The sequence below is a fragment of the Anas platyrhynchos genome, chromosome 8 (assembly GCF_047663525.1).
Source record: "Anas platyrhynchos isolate ZD024472 breed Pekin duck chromosome 8, IASCAAS_PekinDuck_T2T, whole genome shotgun sequence".
Classification (NCBI taxonomy): Eukaryota; Metazoa; Chordata; class Aves; order Anseriformes; family Anatidae; genus Anas; species Anas platyrhynchos.
In genome coordinates, this window is record NC_092594.1 from 38,883,340 (window position 1) to 38,910,239 (window position 26,900).

Below are 26,900 nucleotides of genomic sequence, written 5' to 3' on the forward strand. Positions count from 1 at the left end.
GTCAGAGCCTTCCCAACCTGTAGCTGCAGACACTTTTACATTCTGTGCAGAGTTGGGACCCTCCCAGAAGTTATATATACACAGTTACATACACATTTTCAAGTTCTGCACATGGCTGCACATCTCATCTAGATGGATATATGCATATTTATTCCTCTATGAATGACTGTAGTCAGCCAATTCTGGCTGATAAAACCTTCACATAAAACATACCCTTATGTGATAAATAGAAACAAAGACTGCTCTCTTTTTGCTAATGAATCACATTCTGGATCTCCAACTTCTCGCTGCTCAATCGCAACATGTCCGTATATGCAGGTTCTCCTGGAGCAGCTTGACTGTCTTGCAGTCGCAGACTGGGAGACCCGGTACTGGTGTGCCCTTGCCGTGCTGGTGCAGCACTGCAGCTCATGGCTGTGGTCCCTCCTGGGAGTCCCTGGTGTGGGGTCACACCTGGTGTGCAAACACCTGATTTCTGGCATGCTTTGGGGCAGTAAGCAACACTTGCAGATGAAGAGCAGAAGGTAAGCCCGGGGCTCACTGCCCCAGCCTGCCCGGGAGCAAGTGCTCCTAGCCCCAGGGCGGATAAATGGCTTTTGTAAGGATAAAGCGCTGACACCAAGCCTTGGGGTGCGGCGTTCAGCATGCCCCGAAGAACTGAGAGCCCTGGGCAGGGGGCTCATTGCCCCATGTCGGACAGGACGGGGGCACCACGGCAGCAGCAGCTCCTGGGATAGCAGTCCCTGCCTCCCACATCCCCTACCCTCCTCATATGCTACAAGCATCATTTCAAAGACGTCCCTGCACTGCTTTCCTGCCATTTCCCAAGAGCACTTCTTGGTTAAAACATGATATTTCAGCAAAATGATCAATGAATTCTGTTCTGAAATATTCGGGTGTTCTCATTTCTGTGTGAAGCCCTGGCTGAGCAAGCTGGTGAGTGTCAGAGCAGCTTTGCCACCCATGTGGGCTTCTCAGGTTTGTGGGAAAACTCATTAATATTGAAATCCCCCATGACAGAAGGCCTGTAGGCAATATTATATCAGAAAAGATACTCTTGCATTTTACATTTTAGCTTAACAAGTAGGTTATCAATGGACTCACAATGACCTATTTCTAATCCTATTTTTCAGCTGATAGAAAGTAGTCCTTTTTATATTAAACAATACATCTAGTCAGCGAGCAGTGAATAGTACACTTCTCAAATGATGCAGGCTTTAAAGTTTAGAGAATGTCACAGAGCATAGACTGTAACTTGAAACATGCATTTTACTTCAACATTTACCTATTGCCACAGATTTTGAGAATGCAGCTTTCACAGACTGATTTAGAAACATTTTTGAAACATACATTAATTGCTTGTAACGGCAGGTGAAAATAATGCTTTTAAGGCAGTTGTTCCCCATAGCGTAGCAGGTATATAATTTGAGGAGTTACTGGTTTAAGAACCTGCATTGAGCTGCTGCACAGTCCTGCAGTAACACACTGCACACCGGATGAAGTGTGCAGATGCATAATGCGGGGTGAACATATAAACTGTGTTTATTCCAGCAGAGAGCACCATGCTGGAGTTTCACATCTGCCTGGCACTCTGAAATACATGAAATGCCAACACTACATTATGAATATGAAACTTTACAATAATTACTAAATAGGATTAATTCCTTTTTTTGATGCCTGCTTTTTTTGATAGCAAGTCTCAGTAACCTTATGTATGCCTTTATACCTGTAAACTGGGGCTACATGACCTATGGTGTTGTTATGTTTCTGAAAGGTGCCCTAATGGTCAAATACAGAAGGAGGGCACTCGGGGACAGCCTCCTTCCCTCCTGGGGCTCGTGGCCGAGCGCTCACCCAAGCCGCAGGGTTCGCTGCTGTGCCAGCCGTGGCTGCACCGCGTGGCTGCTGCCCACATGCAGAAGTCTCTGGCTCAGTGGACACGATGCCTTCTTCACATACACACAAAATTAATGGCAAGAAACAGCGCCATAAATTCTGAGATTCAGAATACAACTCTAGATTTCCCTTATACAAATCATGTATTGATTAAAATGGGAACTGCAACTTCATGAGAACAGAAAATGTAACAGGGAACTGACATGTTTCCTGTGAAACAAACAGAGCCTGCCGGAAAGCAGGTAGTATTTTGGTATCCTGACATATTAAACCATCCTAGATATGCAGTGAGGCAGATCAGGGAGAAGTAGCTGAAGTTCAAGGAGCTGTCCAACCTGCCCAGACTGCTCATTTAAGCATAGGTTTTGTTCCTGAGAATATTAAATAAGTTAAAGCCCCCTCCCTCTAAGTCCAATTTTTATAAAAGTGCCTTATAACATGTGAAATCATTAATTAAAGAAGATTCCTCAATTATTCTCTCTGACCTGTCACTGTTAGTTATTTAGTCAGCGTTAAGAATTCAGCAGCTTCTTCAAAGACTTTCCCAGACACCACCTGTGAACTAATTACGCTGAAGGATGAAGGACTTGTAAGTAACTACAGCTCCTGGAAATGGCTAACAAAAGAGATACCAACTGTGGCCCCAAATTTTTAACTTTTGCAGCTAATTCTATGTGCTTTAGGCATTTACACTTAAAGATGGAGAAAGTAAACTCCCAAATGTTCCAGAAGTGGAATGCACACATACGTGACCACGGCTCTCAAACACACTCTTAGTTTTGCGTTCGTTATAAATGTTTTGACTGGTTTGTAGCTCATTGTTTGGACTGCAAGGAGTCATTAAGGATTTTTTTTTTTAAACCACATTGGTTTTGATAGGCAAGTGTTGAAAGACATTTTGAGGCTGTTGTCACATGGCTTATGAACATCTACAAAATGTCATAAAACTTCTGCAATAAAATTTTACACATATCTTATAAATAACTTTTAACAATAGAAGTGTTAACAATAGAAGTAGTTACTTAGAATAATTATACAGAATATGAGAAGGAAAATCAGTCAGATGAAAGGTCTTTTATATGTACCAGTTTCAATGCTGACAGAGTTTGCACACTAAGAGAAGTAGAAAATGCTGGAACCTCATCATCAGTGCTGTATTTTGGCTGTTTAGGTGGGAGTTATTGTTATTCTTTGCCTAACCAGTGCTTAAGCAAAACTGATAAAATAGATGACTGATAAGACAAACTGTGGGAACCAGAGGCAGGAGCAGCTCCAGGTCTGAGCATCCGAAGATGCCAGCGACATTGTTCATTTGCACTCCTCCTTCTGAGAAGTTTCCATCTCCTTCCAGCAACCAGACCTTCTCCAGGAAAAGCCCCCACTGAAGCTGCAGTGAAGTTACAAATGACTACTAATAAATTAACTAGTTGCAAGCCCTAGATTCAGGAAGGAGGCTGATGTTTCAGTTTCTGACCAATGCAAGACAGAAGGAGAAATGCATTTGTACTGCTTTATCCATGTTTTTCATTCCCATCCCTGCACATGGGGAAGCAGACAGACAGAGGGGGTCTGATGGACTTTGTGGCTAAAACCCTGGGGCTTTTCTGCCTCGAGAAGGCTCTGGGGACCTTCCCCGTGCACCCCAGCGCATGGGGGAATGGGGATGGCTCTTCTGAGAGGGGCCCAGTGACGGGACGGGGCAGCAGCCACAAAAGGGAAGATCTTTGTTTCCCTGTGAGAGTGGCCCAGCGCTGGGCACAGGTTGCCCAGGGAGGCTGTGGCACCTGCAGCCGTGGCGATATCAAAATGCAGCTGGGCATGACCCTGAGCAACCTCCTTGGCTGCCCCTGCCCGGGCAGGGCTGGAGCAGATGCTCCTCAGCCTTCGACCTCAGGCAGCCTGCTCCTGCTCCTGCGGTGCTTGGCTGCTCAAAGATAAGGAAACTGCCCCGCAGGGTACAGTACTATTGATACCAATACCGAGTTCACAAAGTCTCGTTATCCAGGGAAGCAAGAGGCAAATCCACCGCTCAGCAGCTACACTTGTGTAAGAAAGTCAAACTGATCCCTGTCCGATTGGTGCAGAATGTGTGCAAAATGGGGGTTTACAAATAAATTCAAAAATGGATACAACTACTGCCTTCCCTGTTCTCAGACCAAACACAAGTACTATTCCTGAATAATGGCAGTATTAATACAATTTTCTGCTAACAGAATCAGTGAATACAGGGAAGAATGTATTCAAACAATTGCTAAATGAGTCTGACTTTAAACAAAGATACACACCTGATTTTACTGTCGTCATCAGCTACAGAGCCAGGCACCAGGTTTTGTGCCATGATCTCCCACCCCTCCCTGCTGCCGATCCGCAGCACACCAGGGACTCGTGTCTGACTCTGGAAACTTTCTAATTGCCTCTGCAGCTATGTAACTTCACAGCAATATTGATGGTATTAGCTGGATATTTACCAGGCTAAAATTAGAAAAGTAAAGGGAACATGACGGAATTCTTTAATTATGTAAGACACACAGCACATCCCAATGGCGATACCACTCCCCTCCCCGCAGGAGACCTGACCATTGCGCATCTTACCACGTATGCACATGGAAATAATATTAACCTGCTTGGCCTGCCCCTGTAACCACGTCCTGGGAAGATGTTTAATGTGGAGGAACGGGAGCTAGAGCAGACTCAGGCAGTCCCAAGCCCAGCTGGCAGTGCTTGGCCATGCTCCCAGGGGCCAGCCCAGTGCCATCCTTTAGCAGGCTCTGGGAAGCCCCCAGTCAGTGGCCAGCCCCAGGCTGACCGGCTCCACTGGCTGTGTGCTGGGGACAAAAACAGGAAAACCCTGTGAAATGGGGAGCCACCACAGGTGGTCAGGACCTCTTACCGATGGCCAAGCACAAGAGCAGGCTTTTACCTCTTTAGGGACACCTTCTGGCACCCTAGCACGAGCGAGGAGGACCTCACAGCAGTGACCTAGAGCTGTCCTATGGGTTATTCAGCAAGGACACAGGAAGAACTGTATAAGCCTCAAACCAACGTTCATGTTTACAGCAGAGAACAGTCAGGTTATCACAGAGAAAACACACAATAATTATACTGCACGGCTGCATTGCCCTGTGTACATCTACAACACAACCCTGGGGCAGCAAAAGAATGAGAGAGAGAAAAAGAGATGCAAGGAAGAGTTTTCTCAAACGGGGAAATTTAAGAACAGAATAAAATATAAACGTTTTGAGGAAAGACAAACCAATGAATGCACAAAGACAGGAAGGAGACAGTTCAGCACCACCACGACAAAACTGCCCGTAATCAATTCTTGTTATTGATATGGCAATGCATCAGTCACGATTCCTTGAGAAAAGTACCCAGACATACTTTGTGAATGTATGTGGATACTGACCTGGGCTTGAGACAGGACTAGAGGTAGTAGGCTCAATAATTTCTACAAAAAGGGAAAAGGAAAAAAAAAAGAGAACATTTGGGAGTTAATCACACATGGAAGACAAATACAGAATGAGACAGCAAACAGTCATGCAACAGACACACACAACGAGTTTATTTAAAGACTCAGCTGGCCATCCGAGGCCGGGGACGAACATGCAGTAGACCAGACTTGTGTTTCTGTGAACTACACATCAATGTCTTTCTTTTTCCAGCCACTTTATTCATGTGTCAGTGGTTTACAACACGAGGGTTATCACACTCCAAATATGCAAATATTTTTGCTTGGCACCTTTGCAAAGCTGCCCTTGAAGCTCTCAACATTTCTCCTGGGATATACTGAAACCTGCCTAGAAAAAGCCTTTTTTTTTTTCTTCCCCCCCCCTCCCCCCCCCCCAGTTTATTGAAGGTATTTTTTTACGATGGATATAAGCCAAGGTAACAAGTTTGAGCATAGAATTTTTTTAAGAAATAGTTTTGCACTTTTGTGCACTTTTGAAATGCACATCTCTTTAATTATTGAACTTTTCAGAGGAAAACATTTATCAAAAACATCAAACACATTTTGAAGATGTTTACTTCACCTGGGGCGACCAATACAAACAACAGAAAAAGTTAACAGAAGACCACAATTCTCCAGCATTCTGTCTAATGAAACAATCATTTGTGGATTTCATTATAATTTTACTTTAAAATTCATTATTCTGTGCCTTTTTATTAGCATCATATAGTGCTATGCAAAATGAAATACCAGATCCAATCAATCTTGCATGGAAGCAAGCTACCATTTCAATGTAGCAATTCAATAATTGTAATAAAAAAGATTTAACAAAATTACCAAGCTCAAAAGATCATTGACCGCATCTTGACTATAACAAGAAACTAATGAAAAAAAATGTGAGCCAGTTGACAACAATGGATGTGCAGGTAATAGCCGAAGATCTGAACACACTCTCCATGCTCATCCAATTTTGCATTTTTTCTCCAACAATTACTTTTCAGGTCAATATGAATCAAAAAGGATTCTAAGTGAAGTAACAGATAAACATTTTCTTAATTAAAAAGTTACAAAGTTTCTTTACCAAATTACCGTCTCTAAGAGTTCTGCCCACACGGATGAACGTTTCTGGTCTTAAAAATATTTGTTTGACTTCCTGACAAACACATCACTGCTGCTGACAAATTCAAATAATTTGTAGAATAAAATGGAATTCCAACTGTATTACTGCAACGTCACAATTTTATTTGAAATTTAAAATCAGTGACACGTTCAGCAGCCTGGAAGATAAAAAGGCTTCAAGGTCTAGCACTGAGACATCCCCCCACTGCTCAGGGGAGCTCTGTGCAGCTGGGACAGGGGTGAGAAGGGGGCTGGGGAGGGCCGTGACTGTCGGTCAGTGCCCGGGCATCCTGGCACGGCAATTTGGCCTCCGGGAGGATGGGATGTGGGTGCTCTCCAGGACACCAGGCACAGAAAGATGCTGCCTGAGGCACTCCCACTGCAGGGAACAAACCATCGGGGGGGATTCTCCTGGGGTTTGTGGTGTGTCTCAGGTAAGGACGCTGCTTAACTGGCTGCTGTGCGGGCAGTTTTTCCCCCAGTGTGTTCACAGACATAAAACGAAATTAGACAAGGCTGCAGAAATAATGATCGCACAGTGATGACTGATGAGCTCACCTGATTTCGGCAATGTGCAATTTAAAAAAACATGGGCTTTGTTACGCTGGCATGGATGAGGAGCCTGTGCAATAGCCATAGCAATGGGGTCGAGGGTTTGGAGCCTAAAACCCCAGTTCTGCCTTCCTGGGGGCCAGGCAGGGAAAGCTCCTGCTGCTGAGGAGGACCCGAGGGCAGGGGATGGTGCTGGGGGCAAGGGGCAGCGCAGCCCAGCGCCACCAAACCCCCCTGCTGCCCAAAGAAACACAGCCTGTGAAACATGGCTGGACGCCTGCACACAGCAAACACGATTTTACCAGGAGAAGGGGAGATTGTGCCAGAACAAGAGACCCAAAAAACCCCGAAGGATTATCAAGAATCCTTCAGCTTAGTATTTTAACAACTGTCTTGCACATTTTATAATCATTTGCCTTAGTAGTCCTTAATTTCTTCCAAATCTTGATGTTCTGAGTAATTACATCGTGCTTCTTGCCTATATTTATCAGCTTTGCTTCAAATGCAGTGTACAATGATGACTAAAGTTATTTTTTGGGTTGCCCTAAAATTACAAGATCTTTTTCTTGCAAATTCACAAGTCAGCCCCGCTTGTTGCTATGGCTTCCTGTAAAGGGAAAGATTCCTCTTGCTGCAGAACAACAACGTTCTTTGCAACGATCCAAAAACACAACACTTACTGAATACAATTTTCCATTAAAAGGCAAAATATCATACCTAAAACAGCAGATTTTTTACTAGGTTTGTGTTTCTTCTGCAAATGTGCGATCTACACTTAATCATAGGTGCTTAAAGGTAGCGCTTCATAAAGCCGCAGAACTGCAGCATCACCGAGACTGCAGGAAAAGACTAGAATACCATGTACTCTGGCAAAGACCTTGCTCTCATACATTAATAGAACAAAGATTTGGGGCAATGGATGTTGCTAAATTCAAGTTCTAAAACTGCTTGGAAATCTTTATTTATGAAATTGTTCAGGTCTGCAGAGAGAAAACAAAACCAGCTGGTTTCTCTGTAAGTGTGTTAGGCTGGTACATTAAAATTAATGATGTCTCGGTAACCCTGGGAGGAAGGGATGGACGTGGAGCACGGGCAGTGTCTGTACTTCAGTGCCCTTGGACCCCAGCGCTACAATAGCAGGAGCACTCCAATTTTCAAGGAAGGTTGTGGGAAAAATATGAAAGTATAATGGAAAAACATCATATTCTGGGACATTCCTGTGACTTCAGTGAAGAATTCTCCCTAAGCAACACTTCCTAGATGCCCCAAACCCACAGATCAAGCGACAGGTTTGCACCATCTCTGCAGTTTGCTCCTTACAGACTGGGTGCCACAGGAGCTGCTGCGTGCAGGATCCGTGCTGCTGTGTTCAGCCCCATCTATCCTGGTGAGGCAGCCGTCAGCCGAGTGACAAGGAAGGACAGGGAAAGGCATTGCCTGTAGGGTGATGTGCCCTAGTAGCAGCACGCTGCTCAGCTCAGCTGATGTCTTGGTGGGGAGTCTGTTAGATCTCTGGTAGCTTACCCTGAATAGCTGTAATCACACACTCCGTGTAAAGCACTGCTAGGCGAGGAACTGATGGAGCTTTTCCTTCTCGTGTACTACAGCATGACTGTATTCATGAGCAAACTTGCTGTCTTTGCTGAACACCTGAATTATGGATAAATGTTCACAAAATGTTTTGGTACAAGATGAAGTTTAAGACCCTGGAAGAACCACTGCAATCCGAAGACCTCCCTGCTGTAATCCCCCTGCTGCAGAAGTGCAAGAGGCTGAAGTCATGAGCACAGCAGCGGTGAGACTGGGGAGATTGCTAACACCTCTTACCAATGCAATGAAGCCAAAGGCCATGTGGTTTCTGACTGCCAGAGACAGACACGCACACTGGTAGCAGCATCTCACCATTTCAAAAGAGAATATTAATACAAGCTGGGACCAAAAGACAGAAACTGGAGCACCTTGGGCATAGGGATGCTGCTGCTGCAGCACTGGCTGATAAATAAATGTACACAGGAAAGCAGTAACTTCTACCAAGGCCTGAATGCCATAACCCCGTGAAGTATGAGCTGTCAGCCTGCCTGTGTTAGCAGCATCCTAGTGTTAGGGGATGATCTCCTGTGTGGGCTGTGCAGGGAGCACCCGCCAGGTCCCCTCCTGCAGCCCCAAAGCTCCTGGCTCGGCTCTCCTGGGACAAAAACTCCAACAGGGGCTGGCAGCTGCCAACCTGCTGCTGCCAGAGGTGTCACCGGGAAAGGCAGGGCTTCACACCACTGGTTTGCAGCAGGCATGTCTGGAGTTTGAAGCTCCTGCCCTGCCATTTCCGAGGCGCTGCCGCGCACTGCCAGCCTGTGGGGTTATGGCCTGGCTTCTGGAGCAGGGGTGGAGGTGGCACTGCCGAGCTGGGCAGCTCTCAGAAGGAAATGGGGAGAAGCAGAGTGTGGCTGCCACAAGAAGGGGCAATGTGTCCAGGGAGAAGTGACAGCAATGCTTGTAAGCAATGCAAAGAGTCCTGGCCTCAAGGTGGGGACAAGCCGTGCAGTGCCTGGAGCAAGGATGGGAAAGGGCAGCAACCAGACAAAGAAGAGCATCACGACCTCCACCAGTGTTGTGATGGAGTACAGAGAGGTAAGAACTGATAACATGGGTAACATGAACTATCTGGGTTAGTTTGGCTTTGAGAAAGGAAGGCAGACAAAAGTCTTCTTAGGACAAAACAATGAAATCTTTATCCGCAAAGTCAGGTGTTGGTAGAGACAAAGAGTGTTTAAATGGAGAAGTGCACCTGCAGGTCTTGGTGTGAAGGCTGGCACCTCAGAGGTGAAGGAACAGGGAACGAGGCGTAAGATTTACAGGTAGCTTTCCCACATAGTCACTGACAATGCAATATGCCTCTAAAATCATTTTTGCTTGGCAGTGGTGAGCATATTTTAGAGCAGACTGCTGGAAATAATCTTAGAGAATCAGCAGATGAGTGAGTTTAACTAAAGTGGAAGAATAAACCCCATAGAGTTGTAACTACAGCTCTAAACCTTGAAAGAGAAATCTAGGACGAGGAGGTGCAGCTTAATGTCACAGACACTTAACACTGCCTTTTAGCAACAGGCAGCAGATAGTATCTTTCTGATCCCAGGCAGAAAAAGCTTGCAGAGAAAACCTCTTAACATAATGGGAAACCACCCTAAGAAAGGCTACAAAGCACGAGGAGAAAAATTGCAAGGAAGAAGGACTGGCCATTACAGAAGCTATGCCTGGGAACCCCAGCAGAGCGGGGATGAGGAGGGAATTGCCCAGCCACAAGCTGGTTGGCACTGTGGAGAGGAAACTACAGCGACCTGCTGCGAAACACTTCATCCCCACCCCTACAATAATAAAAATGCAAGCAGCTCTGTTCACAAAGGCAGGGTGGAGAAATTAAGCATGGACCTAAAAATAATTTTTTGGTTCAGTTTTAGCAAAAGCTTAAAAAATGGCATGCTGAATAATGAAATGGAAATGGAAATTGCCAGACCGAAGTTAAAGCAAAATTCAAGCAGCTCAGGGTACTCTTATCAGAGGGGTTTTAATAAATTTGCACACGAAATGATCAAACCAGCAGTGAATTCACAGGGATGAGAGCGGGTCCAGCAGGGCTGAGAGTCCTGGACACGTTCAGGGAGGGCAGTGCGGGCAGCGCGGCAATGCACGAGCCAACAGGCAGGGACTGAGTGTGGGCACATTCAGTCAGCAGTGGCCTTGCAGCCTTTACACACTGCTGCCCTCACGCTGCCCCCCACCTGGGGTCCTGTGAAGGAAAACCAGCTCCTGCCGAGAGGAATCCCAGCCGGTTTGGGAAGGGTTGCCTGGGAGCAGCCCATACCACAAGGGGTTCACGTTCACTGACCCAGCAGTTCTGCCAGTCCCAGCATCTCGATGGCGTGCAGCCACCTCTCTTCCCAAGGGAATACAAAAAAACCTCAGCAGAAGCGAGCAATACGACGCTTCTGTCTGCTGCCTGCAGTGCACCCGCCTGCAAGCCCCCAGTGCGTGGGCAGGGCTGCAGCAAGCCCGAGCGCACGGGCCCCATCCCCTCCTCCCATCTCCCAAACCACACGAGCAGGCACAGCAGCACCCACGGCACACACCCCAAAATCCTTCCTTCCCCGTGAGGCACAGCTCGTCCCCCCTGCCCCCTGCCCACGCAGCACAGCCAGCGCCACTGGGCTCAAACCTAACCGTATGGTCCCACACAGAAGGGTGTCGTCAGTATCTTCCCAAACATAGTTTGTCCTTGTGGACTTTACCATGTCAGCACTGTGAACAGTTTCATTGACACACCACAATCTGCAGAGTGGGGCCATAATTCAGGAACGCAGCAGATCTCAGACTGGTGCTGGATGCGTCCAGTTACAAAATGCTGCGGTCCCCACAGGGGGATCTGCTGGTAAAGACACAAAGGCTACAAAAACCTCAGCCTGCACTTGCAAACACTGCAAGTTGTCTAACATGGCAAGTTTAAATAAAATCGAATTAAAAAGAAATTTGATAGAACCCAAACCTGCTTGCTGTTTAATGGAGATGTAATCACGGAAACCCCTCGGTGTTGCAAGTTAATTTATTGTTTGCTCAGCCCTGCACAACCCCCGGGCTGCAGGGGAGGGGCTGCACTGCACTCCCCTGGAGCCACACCTCAGCGTTAGACCCCAAAAGGGAGCAGCAATGGTGAAGATACAAAAATACGAGGTTTGCAGGAATGTGGAACACAACGGGGCCACATCAGACGTAGGCCTTCGTTCTCCTTCCTCTCGGAGGTGGCTGCTTTCCCAGCACCGGTTCTGTACAAACACAAGAGCAGAGGGGTCAGTCAGTATTCCCACCCCGCTTCCTTCCCCACCTCCTCTATAGCTTGCAAAATATTATCCATCAACAATACTCAGAACTTGTGACAGCACGAGGTTCCCGTTCACAGTACCCTTCCCAGCTCCTCATGGACTCCCACCTTCAGTGAGAAATTGGGGAGGACAAGGCACATGAAGCACCTGGACTCGGTACTTGCCCCTCTGAGTCTGCCGAGATGATTTTACCCCTTAAAAAACTATCGCCTCCGACGTAACAGAAAACAAAGCATCTTTGTGGATGGCCCTGCTGGAGCCCAGCTCTGCTTCAAATATTCTAATTAAATTCATATTAATAATATTTAAACTGTGTCTGTGAAGCCTGTAGGGATATCCTCTGCCAACCAAGGCCTTTAAAAGCCACACATCAGAAAGCACAGAAGGCTTTCACTGACACTGAACCAATCCAGTACTGCTCCATGCTTAGAAAGGGAAGAGCCAGAGGCTTAGCAATGATCTTTCCACTTACCAGCTTCCCTGAAGCAAATCCGGGTGCCTCGACGTGTGACAGCCGCCGTCCCTGTGCTGCACGGCTGCAGATGCAGGCGCACGTTGCTGCTGACGCTGGGGCCATCCACCAGCACTCTCCGGCTGCTCCCAGTGGGTGTTAGCGCCACGGCACAGCCCAGGTCAATCCACCACGAAAGGAAAATTCTTCAGACGTACAGAAATGATGGGGCTCTTTCCAGTGCCATGAAGCCCTCCCAGCACAAGACCAGCACCAGCCCATCACTGGGGCCATTGCAGAAGAAGAGATGAGTTAAAGCTATGGACTCAGTTTTTTATTACAAAGAGAGCCTATTTTTACACTCTGCAGCTGCTCGCAAATGAAATTGTTTTGGCTAGTGTAATTGATATTATTAGGAGGATGCCAGTTTTTAAAAATGAACAATCTTTCCCATTATCATTAAAACCACACACTACACTCAAATGCTGTATTTCAGAACAAAAAGCAAAGTTCTACACATCTGAGGTATTTTTTTGTATTTTTCATTATTCGAGTGACTGAAAGTCTATCCTATTTTATAATAACTATGATGAACAGAAACTAGGAAATATTTTAATTGATTTCTGTAGCCCTCAACATTGTAACATCAGCTGCTGCCACTCTTCAGGTATTTGGATCCCATGTGTGAAACGACTACAGGAGGAAGCACAAGTTGCCTTCAGCTAAAAACTGATGGTTCTTGAAATTGCGTTTTAGGATATGGCACACACAAGAGTATGGAAATCCGCTCTGCTCAATAGGATTTTCTTATGAAAGCAGAGGAGTATACAGGGGTGCAGTGAGACACACAATGAAGAAAGGACACTCATTTATATGACAAAACCATAGCATCAGCACAAGCTCAATTTTTCCTCCTTCTAGCATTATTCTTATTTATTCTAGTGTTTTGCAATCTCGATATTAATCATCAATACTCTAAAAATCCAATTTCCTTATACTCAGTTTAAAACACCATGTGTTTTGCTAAGATAAATGCAAATGATTTGAAAATGCATGATTAGATATTCATATTCACACTACAATGGCTTTTACATGCACTGCATAGGAACCACTCCCCCCAGCTTTATGAGGTATTTCATTATAGGACGGGTGGTTGTATCAGCAGCACCTTATCTAATGAGAGTGCCATTTCTAACTCTGAAAAAATGTCAAAACACGATGCCACCAGACTAGCACACTTACAGATCATATGGGAAGCATTCTGTAACATAAGAATAAAGAAAGCTTGTTTCTTACTGTCTGCATCAGTAAAATCGTTGGATTTCGCTGTAATAATATTTAGACTTTCCATGTATTAGATAAATCAATAACTGGTCGAGAATGTAGCTGGCAATCAAATACTAACATATGGATTCATTGAAAGAAAAACCTCACAACTATTTTCATTTTTGGCCTTTGATAATTAACCAGGCTTATTTAATCTAATCTCCCCTGGGCTATGTCAGCTATGCTGAAGATTAATGATTTGCTTTGAAATAAAGCTCCTTAAGCCTAGGTAAACCAAAGACTGTTTGAGTACAATGGTAAATGGAAAAACATATTTAATAATAAATCTTTTGGATGGAAAGTGCAAGTGGATTGGGGACAGACATGACCTTAATTTATTCTGTGTCTTTTACTCACCATTAATATCTTGCAATTACAAGTTGAGCTCCTTTACACGTTTGACTTATTACACCTTAATTGCCAAGTGATGGTTTATTTCATTAAAATGGTTTGTTCCTTTATTACAGGATGACAAGTATTTAATAGCTCAATGTCTGGGAGACATTTAAAAAAAAAAACAACAACTTTGAATTTGAAACCTGAAATTGCTAAGCAGTTTACACGTTCCATCCTTCTTGCCATCCTCACTACACTGCACCTAATGTAGCTTGGTTTTGCTTGAGAGCAAGATTTTTTTCAATAAATATCCCGATATTTTGAAGCCTGTAGAAAACGATGTTAATGACACCATTTAGTGTACCCTTTTAAAAGAAGCTCAATGAAAGTTAATGAAGGCACTCACTGAAATTCATCGCTGTGGAGTGCCAGGCCTGAGCACACACACTCAGCTGGCACACAGAAAGTACTGGGACGATTCTAGAGTTTTACTTAAAATTCCAATGGAATTTGATTTTCTTGTGCAATAACACATTGCTTAACTGTGGAGTCTACCGAAGTCTTTTCCTTTTAATTTTCATTTTAGTAAGTTCCAGAATGAATAATCACTTTAGATGGGATAAAATATTTGATAGCATGAAAAAAACTGTCCAGGAGGTGGGCGTATTTCTTTTTTTAGTTGGATGAGAGAACCACACACAAGACATTCAAAATACTATTTAAAATACCCGTCATGCATTTGATATTCTTGCCAGTTAACATATTCAGTTTCAGTACTTCCCCCAACCCTAATGACAAGAGTTTTGCCTTTGTAACACCTGTATTTGCTCAAGGCTTCATCTTTCTCAGGAAAGCCTGCAGTTTGAGGAGACGAACAAATCAGGGAACCTTTCATCTTGAGCAAAGGGATTTTTGCAAAAGCCCCCATCCATACTGCAGCCTTCTTTTAGCGTATTGCAAAAATATACCCACTAGTTTAAGGTCTTATATTTGCACTGACATTCACAAGACTAAAGCACTCAAAAATGAAAAAGTAAAGCATAACTCATTTCAAGGAAGAAAAATAATTTGCATAATGAGATCTTTACAGATTTCAGCGCAGACCTCAGAACTTGCAGACCTTGCTTTTTTGCCAACCACCACAGATATCTAAACTGTCTGGGCACCCAGCTATTAGGGACAGACTGCTGATTCCACAGAAAGTCACGCAGGGTAGTTTTTTTCCAAAGCAATCGAGGACCCTTCAGGTGTCTGCACAACAGTTTCTAAAGCACCCAGCTTCTCTCCTAGGGACACCAACCGCAGTTTATGAACTCTTTGCTTTCCCAAAGGAGGGATACCTCAGCCCGAACTTTTGCATTCTGAGAAAACGCACCAAGAGGATGTTGTTGTCAAAAAAAAGCACTTCTCTCAGTGACCAGACACTACAAAGAATCATCAGAAATGGCAGAGCCAGTTTGCAGACATCTGTGGAGGACCTGTATTTAAGAAGACTTCCACATGGTTTACAATTTTTCCTGTAACTTTTACCTGAAGAGCACTGTTGCGGATATGATTTATAAAATTTCCTTCCATCGCACATGTGAAGCATCTCACTGGAAACCAGCGAGGATGATCCTCACAAAAGAAAAAGCTTTAAAATAAATGGCATGGTTCTTAATTAAAATGAATGAAGGAGAAGGAATGGTTCTGTTTCTGGAAGAGTAAAAGGAACATCTTAAAAGGCTTCTGAAAGTAATCTATAAATGCTTAACTAACCCCTTCCCAGCTTGTTCGAACTCAAGTTTACAGAACAGAGCTGCATGGCCACAGTGCACAGCCAACAAAGAAACAGAAAAGATAGACAGCCTAATTTTCAGGGCCATGATACTGAATATGAAATTCTTCTGATGCCAGAGGTTTAATGAGACTGCTAATGAGTCTCCTTCTTTCCTGGTGTCATGTCACCTATGTGTGGTCTGTGATATAGGCAAAAAAAAAAGGGTGAAGCAAATAGAGAAACTTACTGGATTCCTAGTTCCTATCAATATTTTAATTATGTCTACATAATGAAAGTTACATGAAATAAAGTATTTTTATATACTTATTCAACTTCTAATATTATAGAGGACATACTATATTTACATGTTTCTTCTTATTTCCTATTTCAGATTTTTTTCCAGAGAAAACGGCTGCTTTAATTATTTTTACAGCTGTTGAGGCCACAACAAAATGAAGGAAAAGTGACAAAGTGCTCTGCTTCTTTTTAGCTCCGTCCTTCATTCATATGTATACATTGAAACCTCATGAATAATGTAGACACAGAAATCTGTTAGCATTTTTGCTGTTCAGAAACATATGATTAGCATTGCTCTCACTTCCCAACAATTATATTCTTGTTCTCAGAGGTCATTCTTTAAATCTGCACAACCGTCGTTATATTTCTGGAAGCAAATAAGGCAAAACACGCCTCGGAGATGCAATGCGATGCATGCCACCGAGCTACCTCCTTGCTGTGTTTATAGCGGTGGGCCTGCCACCGATAACACTTCTGAACAAATGTTTCTGCCAGGTTCATGCCAACAAGCATGAAGTAGTAAATATATAATTGCATAAAGCCGAGTCGGAAAAGAACGTTTGTCACCCTGCCGAACTGCGGGACAGGCAGCCTGGATGCAGGGAGGTGCCCTTGCTTTTTGGGGCACACCGCGGGAGCTGCGCGCTACCTGCAGGAGGGGCAGCCCCATCCCAAAAGCTGACCCCGAACCCGTTGGCTTTCCTCGGTCTGCCTGGCAGCACTTGCTCTCTCACGTGTACGCCTGATCCGGGCTGTGCAGATTTTATCTGTGGGCCAGAAGCACTATAAAAGGCTGCGCTCTGCAACCAGCAAGAGTAATTCTGCTTTTCCCATTTCTCCACGGGATATTGTATCACACTGAGGTATATGCTCAGATGAGAAAGCTGTTTGTGGAACGGTGAAAGTCTTGTCCTGCCACTTCCAGCTCTGGCAATGCAGGCATTGACAACTCTTTCCTGAACTCGAGTTTCATTTTAATTTTGATGAGTTTCTTGCCTGCTCCACGCACTACAGCAGGTTTAGAGGAAGCACCCTGATCTCCGCAGCCCTTGTATGTATATCACAAGTGCTTAGAAGAGCTAGATGCTGCTCAACTGCTCTGCTGTTTGATCTCACTGGCATAGCAATTTGTGAATAATTATTTAATAATTACTATGTAATTATAGCTCTACTGATCCCTGATGAACTGAAATCCGCAGACAATGCCTATCAAATGAATCATTATAAATTTCTATAAATTACATGGTGAAATGTGCCAATGTCATGATGAAATTCACAAACCATCTATAATGTCTGTAAAAGGAAACTTAATTAAGCTGGAGTTAGAGTTGCGCATCCCTAGCCAGAGTTGCAGAAGGAGCACATTATATGATTTGACTTTGAACTTTTCCAAGAAAAACAGAGCCACATAATGCTATGAAGTGCTCTGAGTGAGCCTCCAAGAGAAAGGAGAGGAACACACCGGTGAAAGTTCATGTGGATTATTCAAGTGATAAATGAGTTACAGAGAAGCACAACTGTTTCTCATTTGGCACAGGTGTGGTTTAGAAAATAGGTAGAAGAGAAACAGATCTCTAGAACAAGTCATCATGCAGACACACAGAGGAAGGAAATGCTTTTATTGCCTAGGGAGCTATTAAAAGCTGAGATCAAGGAACAGAAGTTTGCTGCAAATAGCCTACAAGAACACAGGATCCGAGCATGCACACCAGTGGGTTAACATAAACAGCAGCAGGTACTTTGCAAAGAACCCACTTATCCTCTCCAGTGAGGGATTGTGATTCCTCAGACTGCGGTGACTTGTCAGAGCACGCCACTTTTTCCTGGTCAAAGTAGGGAAGTACAAAATACTGTGTTACCTGTCATTCAGGTGTCAGGATCCTGCCTCAGAATATCCAACCCCAAACAAGGAGGGCTCCCTGCCAAGGCCCAAGGTGGACCTGCCCTTCTGCTGCTGCTTCTGCTCAGCCCGAGCCGTAAACCCAAGCAGCATGCTGCAGGTGGACGACCAGGAACACGTTATTGGTATACCAGTAGCACGCAAGAGCTGAGCATATTATTTCTGGAAAGAGAAATGTCTTCTCTGTTCTTTTGGGTACTGTACTTCCAGCGAAATCAAAGACAAGAAAACTGAGCTGTTGAGATCGCTGCAAATGTGGATTGCTGTCCCAGAGGAGAGGGTGAGAACTGCATCAACCCAGGGCTGTGTCCAAAACTCACGGCCACCTGGAGCCAGTGGGAGTGCGGGAGGACCAGGGGCTGCCCTGTGCACACCTTCCAAGGGGAGGCAGCAGAAAGGAAACCGTGTCTGCTCTTTGTGATTTTTTTTTCTATGGAGCAGGCTTGAGGCTTTAGGTTCATTTCTTTAGCACTGAAAACAAATCCCTTTGATAAACTCACTAAACTTTGTGGTTGAAAAACTGTCTGCTTGCCCCACGGCTCCCCATGGAAGAATGGTGCAGAACCCAGCTGTCCTAGCAGTTAGAAATCTTCCACTCTCAGCCTGGATTTGTTCATGACAAGACCATATCCATTCATTTTTGGACCGGCTTCATCCCTTAGCCTAAATGGTTCTTCTCCCAGGCAGGGCTTTAGTGCCCCGACTAACACGTAGAGACAATCTACTCGAGGCTTTGCTTTGCTTGACCAGCATTGCTCAAATATTTATTCAAGGGCAATTTCCTTTCACTCTGTTGTCACATGCAGCATCACAGCCAGGTCCCGATTCCAAAACCCTGGACAAACTGAACTCCCAGCAGAAATTAAAAATAATTAGCAGCTCAGTAACCGTCTCCCACCACAGCTGCTGCCGGCAGGCTGGGCACGCCGCGCTCCTGACCCCCAAGTGCTGAGCCCATCACTGTGCAAGTGCACAGAGAGGATGGGTGGGAGCATTTTTATGTCCAAGAAAAGCCCCAGGCACTTGGGGAAACTCTTCATACAAGAGTCAGAGTGATATTTTCATGCCCCAGATGGGGTATTTTGCTTAGACTAATGCAAGTTTTGTAGGGTGTTCTGGACAACAGCTATGAAGACCACATCGAGCCGAGACCCCTTTCTCACCTGCATTGCACCTTGAGTATACTGGACGTGCCGACCTGCTCCGGCTGTGCACCAGGCTGTGGAACAGTATTTACAGAGCCCAAAAGCACTTTAAGCAACTGCTGGTCAAGAGCAAATGCAGAAAGGTCAAGAAGAAGCCTTTCATTCGCAAACACAAACAGACTGGCTGGCAAAGCTTCCTTGCTGGGACAGCACACGTCTGATGGGCAATGTACTGAAATTCAGAAATCTGAATTCAGGGAAAGCCTTTTGGTATTTCACAAAAAGTGCTATTTTGCCTCAAAGCATCAACCACTTGCTCATTAATTTAATTTTTGCCTCAGAACATCAACCACTTGCTCAGGAATTTATTTTTTAATCTCATCTCCAGGTTAAGAAGAACAATGAAATTACATTGCTTAAAAAATGAAGATGACAAAATGCACAGCTAACTATCTTTAGCCGTAAAACTATAATTTTAAAAGCATTAAAATCTCTATTGATTTAGATAAAACTTTGTTCACTCCAAAGTTTGTTTCTCTAATCTGAAGGACATTTTCTTACAGATTTGCGACACCGTGGAAAGCTCAGCAACTGTGTTAGCAAAGAAAAGGGACTGGTACCAGATGTACTTTTTATTGGCTAAATAAATAAAAGCTGTGCATCAGTGCTATATTGTGTGGTACCTTTAGTTTATGGTGTAATTACTTCATGGGATTTGTTGTTTTCTCCTTCACGTCCCCCATAATTTATAATTAAACATTTTATTCTTTTTCTAGGTATAGTGTTTTAACTGAGTAAAATAACAGAAGATAAACAATCAAGTTCTCAAAGTTTTTTTATGTTTGAATAAAATTCGTGAAATCTAAATATTGCACAATCTGAAAATCCGAATCTATTTTACAGAAAAGGTCTATAACAGAAACAGCATCTTACTGCATAGTAAAATTCAGATTACTGTTGTAAAGGCTTCAAAGCAGACCATTTTAAAGTCAAGATATCCGTTTTGTTACTTGTGATAATGCATGGAAAAAAAGTGTATTTCTGAAAAATAAATCACACATCTTTTTCACTAAATATTTCTAATATTACAAGAAATATCTAAGTATCTGCTGCTAATGGTTGTTGTCTGAGGTTTAGAAAAAGATAAATCTGTAGGTTGAATTAAGGAAAACATTGCTTGAGTTCTTTATTTTAGAGACTTACTGAAATATCTCAGCATTTTATTTCTTAGGTGATTGAGTACAGAAGAGATAGTGTTTATAGTGTGGGCTCACAGAGAAAGCTCTCAGTTTTAAACCTCTGAATCTATTTTTAGCTTTCCTGCAGGGGAAAAAAAAAAAAAAAAGAAGAAAAAAAAAAAGAAATTTCTTTCTAATTTTCCTCACTTCACAAACTGGATGCTTAGGAATATGTCACAGCTTTGAGGGAAATGTAAATAAATGCTGTGGAGATCATCTACATCTATTTTTTTAGTAATCTTATTAGAGAACACATGGCATGATATATGCAAGCAAATTTTTCAGATAAATATTGTTTGGCTTCAAGTGACTGTTTCTGTTAAATAACCTAGAATTTAGTTTGTAAATCATCTTCTCTGTTAGTCAAATCATATTTGTGTTGCTGTTAAAAAAATAATTAAAAAATATAAAAAAAGAAGTTCCCAACAGGTAACATGAGCAGAATTCAGGCTTTCACCCAATGTGTAGTAATCAGATAATCACTTAAATACAGAAGTCTTGAGTTTAAAATCAATTCTATGTTTTTCATGATTTTATTTTATTCTTTTTTTTTGTTGTTGTTATTCTTGATCAATAGCTGATTTTTTTTCAAAGTCCCATAAACCCATTCTGCAGAATTTCTCCTACTGTCTGCAGTCTGCACACCAGATTGAGTCGTAAAATATATTTATTTCGGTATTTATAGCACTTCTAGCTTTCCCACACTTTGTTATGCATTTTCTTTGGATTTTTCATTTTTTTCTGAGAAGTTAACTTACTTCAAGTTTTCCTACCCCTTCTGTATCATGAAAAGAAACGCCAGCTCAAAAGGAGCTCTGACCTCTGGTGCGCCTCCCCCTGACGGGGGCATGTTGTAGGGGAGCTCCTTAGATCACCTTGAATGTTTTAATCACTGTAATTAACTGACACTTAGAGTGAAGATCTAGATATGCTGCCAGACACGCTTCTACACATACTTCAGCCTCTCCAAATCATAATTTTTCAGTAGAAATACGTGTCTAAAACATACGGCTACAACTACATGGTTTAAGAATATGAATACAAATTTAACGAAAGGTAACATAAAAGGCAACAAGGCAACTTCTGTAAGGATCCACAGTAAAGGCATTTTTTCCCCTCAAACACAAATATGCTTTTAGGCCTTTAAAGTTTCTTCTAAATGTCAAGGAGAATCATACGTGACTGGTTTTACTTGGACTGGTTATTTCTACCCAGTCCCATCTCAGTCACATTGTCACATAATTCAGAATAACGCTCAACCTGGAAAATGGATATAGAGAAAATTTGTCCTTAACTCCCAGTAATTGCTACCCGGAGCAGTACTTGGCATGCTTATGGAAGCATCTCAAACCCAACATCTAACAGAATTATTATGACTTGCATAAATGGAAGATTTGGCCATTTGTCTTATTCTGTGTGAATATATGAATTCAAGGTGCTGATTTTTTAACACTGCTGGGCTACCTGTCTCAGCAGGACTTTAGGAAACCAGTCCCTCAGGTGTATTTCTGATTTAAGAAAACTGAGTTTTACTTGTGCACTGTTCAGCTGCATCATTCATCTGCTTTTTACCCTGTGTGAGAAAGGGGAGAACAGAGAGGTTTCTGCCTTGCTGTGAATCACACTGCAGGCGTTGGAAGGTTTCAGGTAGCGGTTTTCCATTAGGAAAACATTCACTCAATTAAAATCTCCTGGATGAATACCTTGATCTTTGACGCAGGTCCCCAAGGAACTGAATTCCAGATTTATAGCCTCCCTTCCCTAATTCCCTGATTCAACCACAGGACCAGGAGCTGGGTGTCCCCCTCAGGCTCCATCTCCAGCTCCTTCACCTCTCCCGCTGCAGCCAGCCCTGTCAGGCCAACTGGGACATGGCGAGCAAAACCAAGGGCAGAACAAATTACCTTCAGTCTGTAACAGAAGTGTAGGACAGACATTATGAGTTTCCAGACGGGACAACACACCACAAAAAGGTTTGACCTGGCTTTGTTAAGGGACGTACCATGAAAACCTATAGGCATGGACCTGGCTGACCCTCACCCAGATGTCCCTTACAGCCACCACAAGAAGTGTGATGGCTCGGACATTTTACAATCCCTTTACAAATGATTTTGAGGCCCCAAAATGGATTGCAAATCTGCTTCTTGTCCGACACCACTCCTGGGAAGTGAAGGCAGAGGCTTTTGCTTCACGTTCAGCAGGAGCTGGGGAAGCAGGTCGGGGTACCGACTGCAGCCCCGGGGGCAGGACCGGGCACCCCAAATGAAAAATTTGGGGCTATGGAACCAGTTCTCTGCACTGTGATGTCTGCAGGAGACTTTGAAGTTGAGCCAAACCTTGTTACATCATTAAATGTCTTTGGCTGACTGCAGTAGTCTTTGAATAGGCTTCTACTGAATACAGGAATTTTCCCATAAATTTTTATAGCTGTATGGATATATCTAAGCAATTCGTGTGTGTGTGCAAGCTGTCCCCCCTGACTAAGACATAATGTAAAACAATGCCAATTAAAGGGTGATTTGTTCTGAGGACCAGCATTTGAGAAGTAAAATAGTAAAATATTTCTTAGGTAATTGGACAAGGGTTGAAACTGTGGACACAAAGGGAATTTCCACGGGGAGTAAATTTCTTTCGAGAAATGTCAAATTTGGTAGGTCAGCCAAAGCTAAACAATAGGATTTTTTCACATCGGAAAATACAGTAAAATGCAATTTCTGTCAATAAAAATAAACTGCTGAGTTTTACAATGACAACAAACTGTATGAACAGAAGTCCCAGGCAGTCTTCACGTGGTCTCCACCAGCCACCCAGGTTACTGCTGCTAACGGTACCTGTGCCAGCACTGTCCCTCTGGGGCCGGCACGTGGTTGCTTTGATTTTTATGGCTCCAACGGCAGAAGGGGGAAAGTTTGCAGATTCCTATCCCATGAGTACGACTGCCAGGAAATTGCCAAGGAAAATGGCTGTCTGTCTCAATACTAACTTTATTTAGAAGATGTGGCATTGCAAGGCCAGTACAGCGCCCTGCAGATACCCACGGTGCCTCTGATCTCCTGTTCCCTTAGACATATCCAATGCTGCTCCCACGATACTAAGGAGCATGCATATCATTGCATGCAGTGTGTTGTTTCTAGTAAGTTAATATAGATTTGGGGAAGAATTTTAAGTTTTTGCATTTCAGACTTGAAACTCAATGTATTAAAATATTGGCGCAGCAGTTTGATTAGGAGCCTTTATGTAGGGAGCAGGACACAATGCAATCAGCGCATATAAATCGAGGGCACGGTCTGGTGCTTTCTGGCTTGCAGAAATGCTTGAGACAAGATTATAAGCATGTTGCACTAACCATAAGTTCACAGTTGGATGCTTATTCAATAAAGTAGTTCTGTTTAGCTGCAGCAATTACATTAGCACAGAAAATACTACCACATTGCTCACACACCTTGCAGTGCTCTCCTTCCCCTTCCCAACGTCACGACTGACCTTTGCTGCAGCCCTGCGCAATTATTTATGTTTTAGAACAACTCCTGACACTATGTCTAAGATTTCTGTACAAGCCACATCCTCCAAGTGCGACCCCCTGTACCAGCTGTGGAAGACAAACCCAGCCTTTTAAGAGCAGTCATTTCTACGGCAGCTGCTACTAACAGACACGGACGCTTCCTCTGTATTGCAAGTTTCCTTCAGAAGGCACCACTTCACGGGTGAGCCATTTATAGCATTCATAAAAAATACTCAGGAATGTACAGGTGATGCTCTCTAAAAACACAAACAAACTAATACCTTTACCTAAGAATAAACAAAACCATGTCTGCTAGAGACACGATGATTATTTTTGTCTTCTGTGAGGTGATGGCTTACATGAATCCTGACTTTTGTGTATATCTTATCTTGTGGGGACACAGAGCTCACGCGTAGCAGGGAATTTTATGCCTCTGTGAACAGTCTCTTCCTAAGTAGATTTATAGTTTCTAGATGTGTACAGATTAAATCTACATTCAGATTACAAATGCAGGATTTCAACAGCTGCCCAGTTTCCTGCCGTAACGTAACAAGTGCTCAGGTGGAGGAGAAAGTCTTCCACTGTGACTCAGCTTTGGTAAAGAGAAAACAAGCAATCCAGCCCCAAATCCACGTGCTGGGATGCAGGTGGCCAAGAGGCAGGAGAGTGCCCGGACAGGGACACTGCTGCTGGCAGCAATGCAACCGCCTCCCTTCTGGCCAGTGCAAATGGTAGAACAAACCCACCTCAGCGCCAGGCGTTAATGACAACTCACTCCCATCACGGTGGCCTTGCAAATTTTTTTGTAGGAACATGTCTTTTGTCTTGAATTAAAATTGTGGTAATTTAAAAGCAAGATCTGCTTAATTATAAAAAAGGCCACCCCATTCCTCACTGGTAGATTGAACCTTTTGCCCTGTGCCCGTACCATATTGTGTTTACTGCAGAAACTGTTTAATGAATCAGCAAGTCCAGGCTTTACTTACAGTAAAGACTACATTCTTCTTAAGTGCCAAAACTTCTGGGAAAAGCCAACAACGGCAGCACTAAGCATCTGATAAATTAGGCCCATAGATGGCAGGATGGGACTGTCCAACAAACGCTCATCACGCCAGTGCTCTGGGGGGATCCTCTACATCATAAGCTTAGCCACAGGACAGGCAGGAATAGTTTCAAAAAACAACACATTTGGATGATATGAAGGACTTGGCCATGAATAATTAGCAAATTGCCATTCATTATTAATTTATCGGAATCACTACTGCTCTGTATTTTTCCCGCAAGGCTCAGTCTTTGCATTTTACAGCTGCTGGATTTATTATTAATAGCTAGATCTTAGACATGACCACCAAGCCTTCAGCCAGGGCAGTGGCAATGTTGGCTCCGTTGGTGGGACGTGGGATGCCCCAGCCCCGCAGGCTGGGCTCCTGGCAGTCTGTGGTGTGCCTCCTGCCCCGTGCACCCTGCTGGCACCGTCCTGCACCACTCTGTGCAACCACGGGTCCTCTGCTCAGCCCAGGGTCCGCAGCTGCACACAGCCAGCTGTTACCTGACATCCCCATGGGACTTCAGTTAGCTCAAGGTTGCTTTCATGGATCACTGAAACCCAGCCCCTCCTGGTAGTAGAAGGAATAATCCTTTTCTTGGGATCCTTGAGCTGTGTGTCTGCACAGGATGCAGACCCTGAGAGCAGAGACCACGCTTAGTCCTGCCCCTGAGAACAGCTCCCAGCTGTGCGCTGCAAAGGTCCCGATTATGTGTAGTGTGGGAATGTACAAAGAAAGAAAATACAGATTCTCTGCTATACAAAATTTCCTTAAAATACACGAAGAGCAGAGAGAAGCAGCCAATTAGCAGCCCCTCCAAGACACTGGACATCGTGCCAGCACCGACAGCAGAGCTGCGTGGTCCTGACACAGCCGCACCGTCCCCGAGCTCCCACTGCAGGGTGCAGGGCAGCCACACCTCGCTCTGTGCCGTGCCAACGCAGCTAACACTTCAAAATTACTCTAAAATAAGGCACCCATCTCTAATTTTTAACATTTGTCAAGTAATGTGATGATCAGATTATGCTTAACACCGTATTTGACTATCAACCAACCAGTAACTGCTGATGCTTCCCCCGCGCATACCTGAACCAGCGCATATGTTCCACTCTGGCATTGCCAACAAAATAAAATGCAAGCACCATTTTACAAGAGAAAATTCCCTCTGAAGTATTAAGGAATCCATATTTAATACGTTGCTACTCTGTGAGTTTTTTTTCTTTTTATTAAAAAAAAAAACAACAACACAAAACCAAAAACAAATAAACAAACAAAAAAAACCTCTTTCTAGATGATACTAATGCAAACTGTGAGGAAGGAGAAATGCCCAACCCCATGTAAATTGATCTTAATTCCCAACTGAAATCTAGATCACCACCTTTTGGCAATCTCTCCTTGTTTTGATTAGAATCAGAAGATCACAGTATAAAATAAGTCATTTCATCTCAGGCTTTCAGACAAACCTTGGAGCTAACACCAACCCCATATTTCATTCAGGGAGATCAGGATCAGATCCAGAATTCAGCATTTGCTCTAACACTGTTCTGCTTCACATAGCCCGTCTCTTTCATAATGGAGAACATGTATTTTTGTTATTTGTAACAATGAACTTGGAACTAATCTGACATTTTCAACCTCTGCACCTCAAAGTGCTTTTTAACAGTTGGCACGCGGAACTTATTATCCCGACAATATAAAGCTGATAAGATCCCAGCAGCAACTAAGAGACAGACTCAGCTCTGCTCTGTTCAAAATTAAACCAAACCTTAATGTTACCTTCTCTGAATTGCAAATGCACCAAATACTATCCACTTCTAGGATAATATTCCTTTGTTTTCACTTTTTGCATTTTCTCTTTAAAAGATGCGCTATGTTGTTTTCACTTTGTTAATGATTTCTCAAATACTAAATAGAACGGAAGGAAAAGCCTTCGTGCTATTTTCTGCTTATTACACTTCTGCAGTAATTTCAAATACGTATCACAATATGTACCACAGAGTAACTATATAAGAAGGAA

At 43.6% G+C, this 26,900-nt stretch overlaps 1 protein-coding gene and 1 long non-coding RNA gene across 4 annotated transcripts in view; both read right to left on the minus strand.

The window, feature by feature from the left end:
• The window catches only part of NEGR1 (neuronal growth regulator 1), a 261,319-nt gene that overhangs the window by 46,381 nt on the left and 188,038 nt on the right, over positions 1–26,900 (minus strand). For 2 of the 3 annotated variants that reach the window (XM_027463717.3, XM_072041506.1), the window contains exon 7: positions 5,303–5,344. The exons of the other annotated variant lie outside the window; for it this stretch is intronic. In XM_027463717.3, the coding sequence (XP_027319518.3) occupies positions 5,303–5,344 (42 nt within the window). The remainder of the gene's footprint in view (positions 1–5,302; positions 5,345–26,900) is intronic. 3 annotated transcript variants of the gene reach the window in all.
• Positions 10,991–15,925, minus strand: LOC140003000 (uncharacterized). Its single transcript, XR_011810864.1, has 3 exons — positions 14,403–15,925; positions 12,356–12,618; positions 10,991–11,826 (listed from the first exon to the last, which is right to left on the minus strand). It is a non-coding gene; the product is annotated as an uncharacterized lncRNA (long non-coding RNA).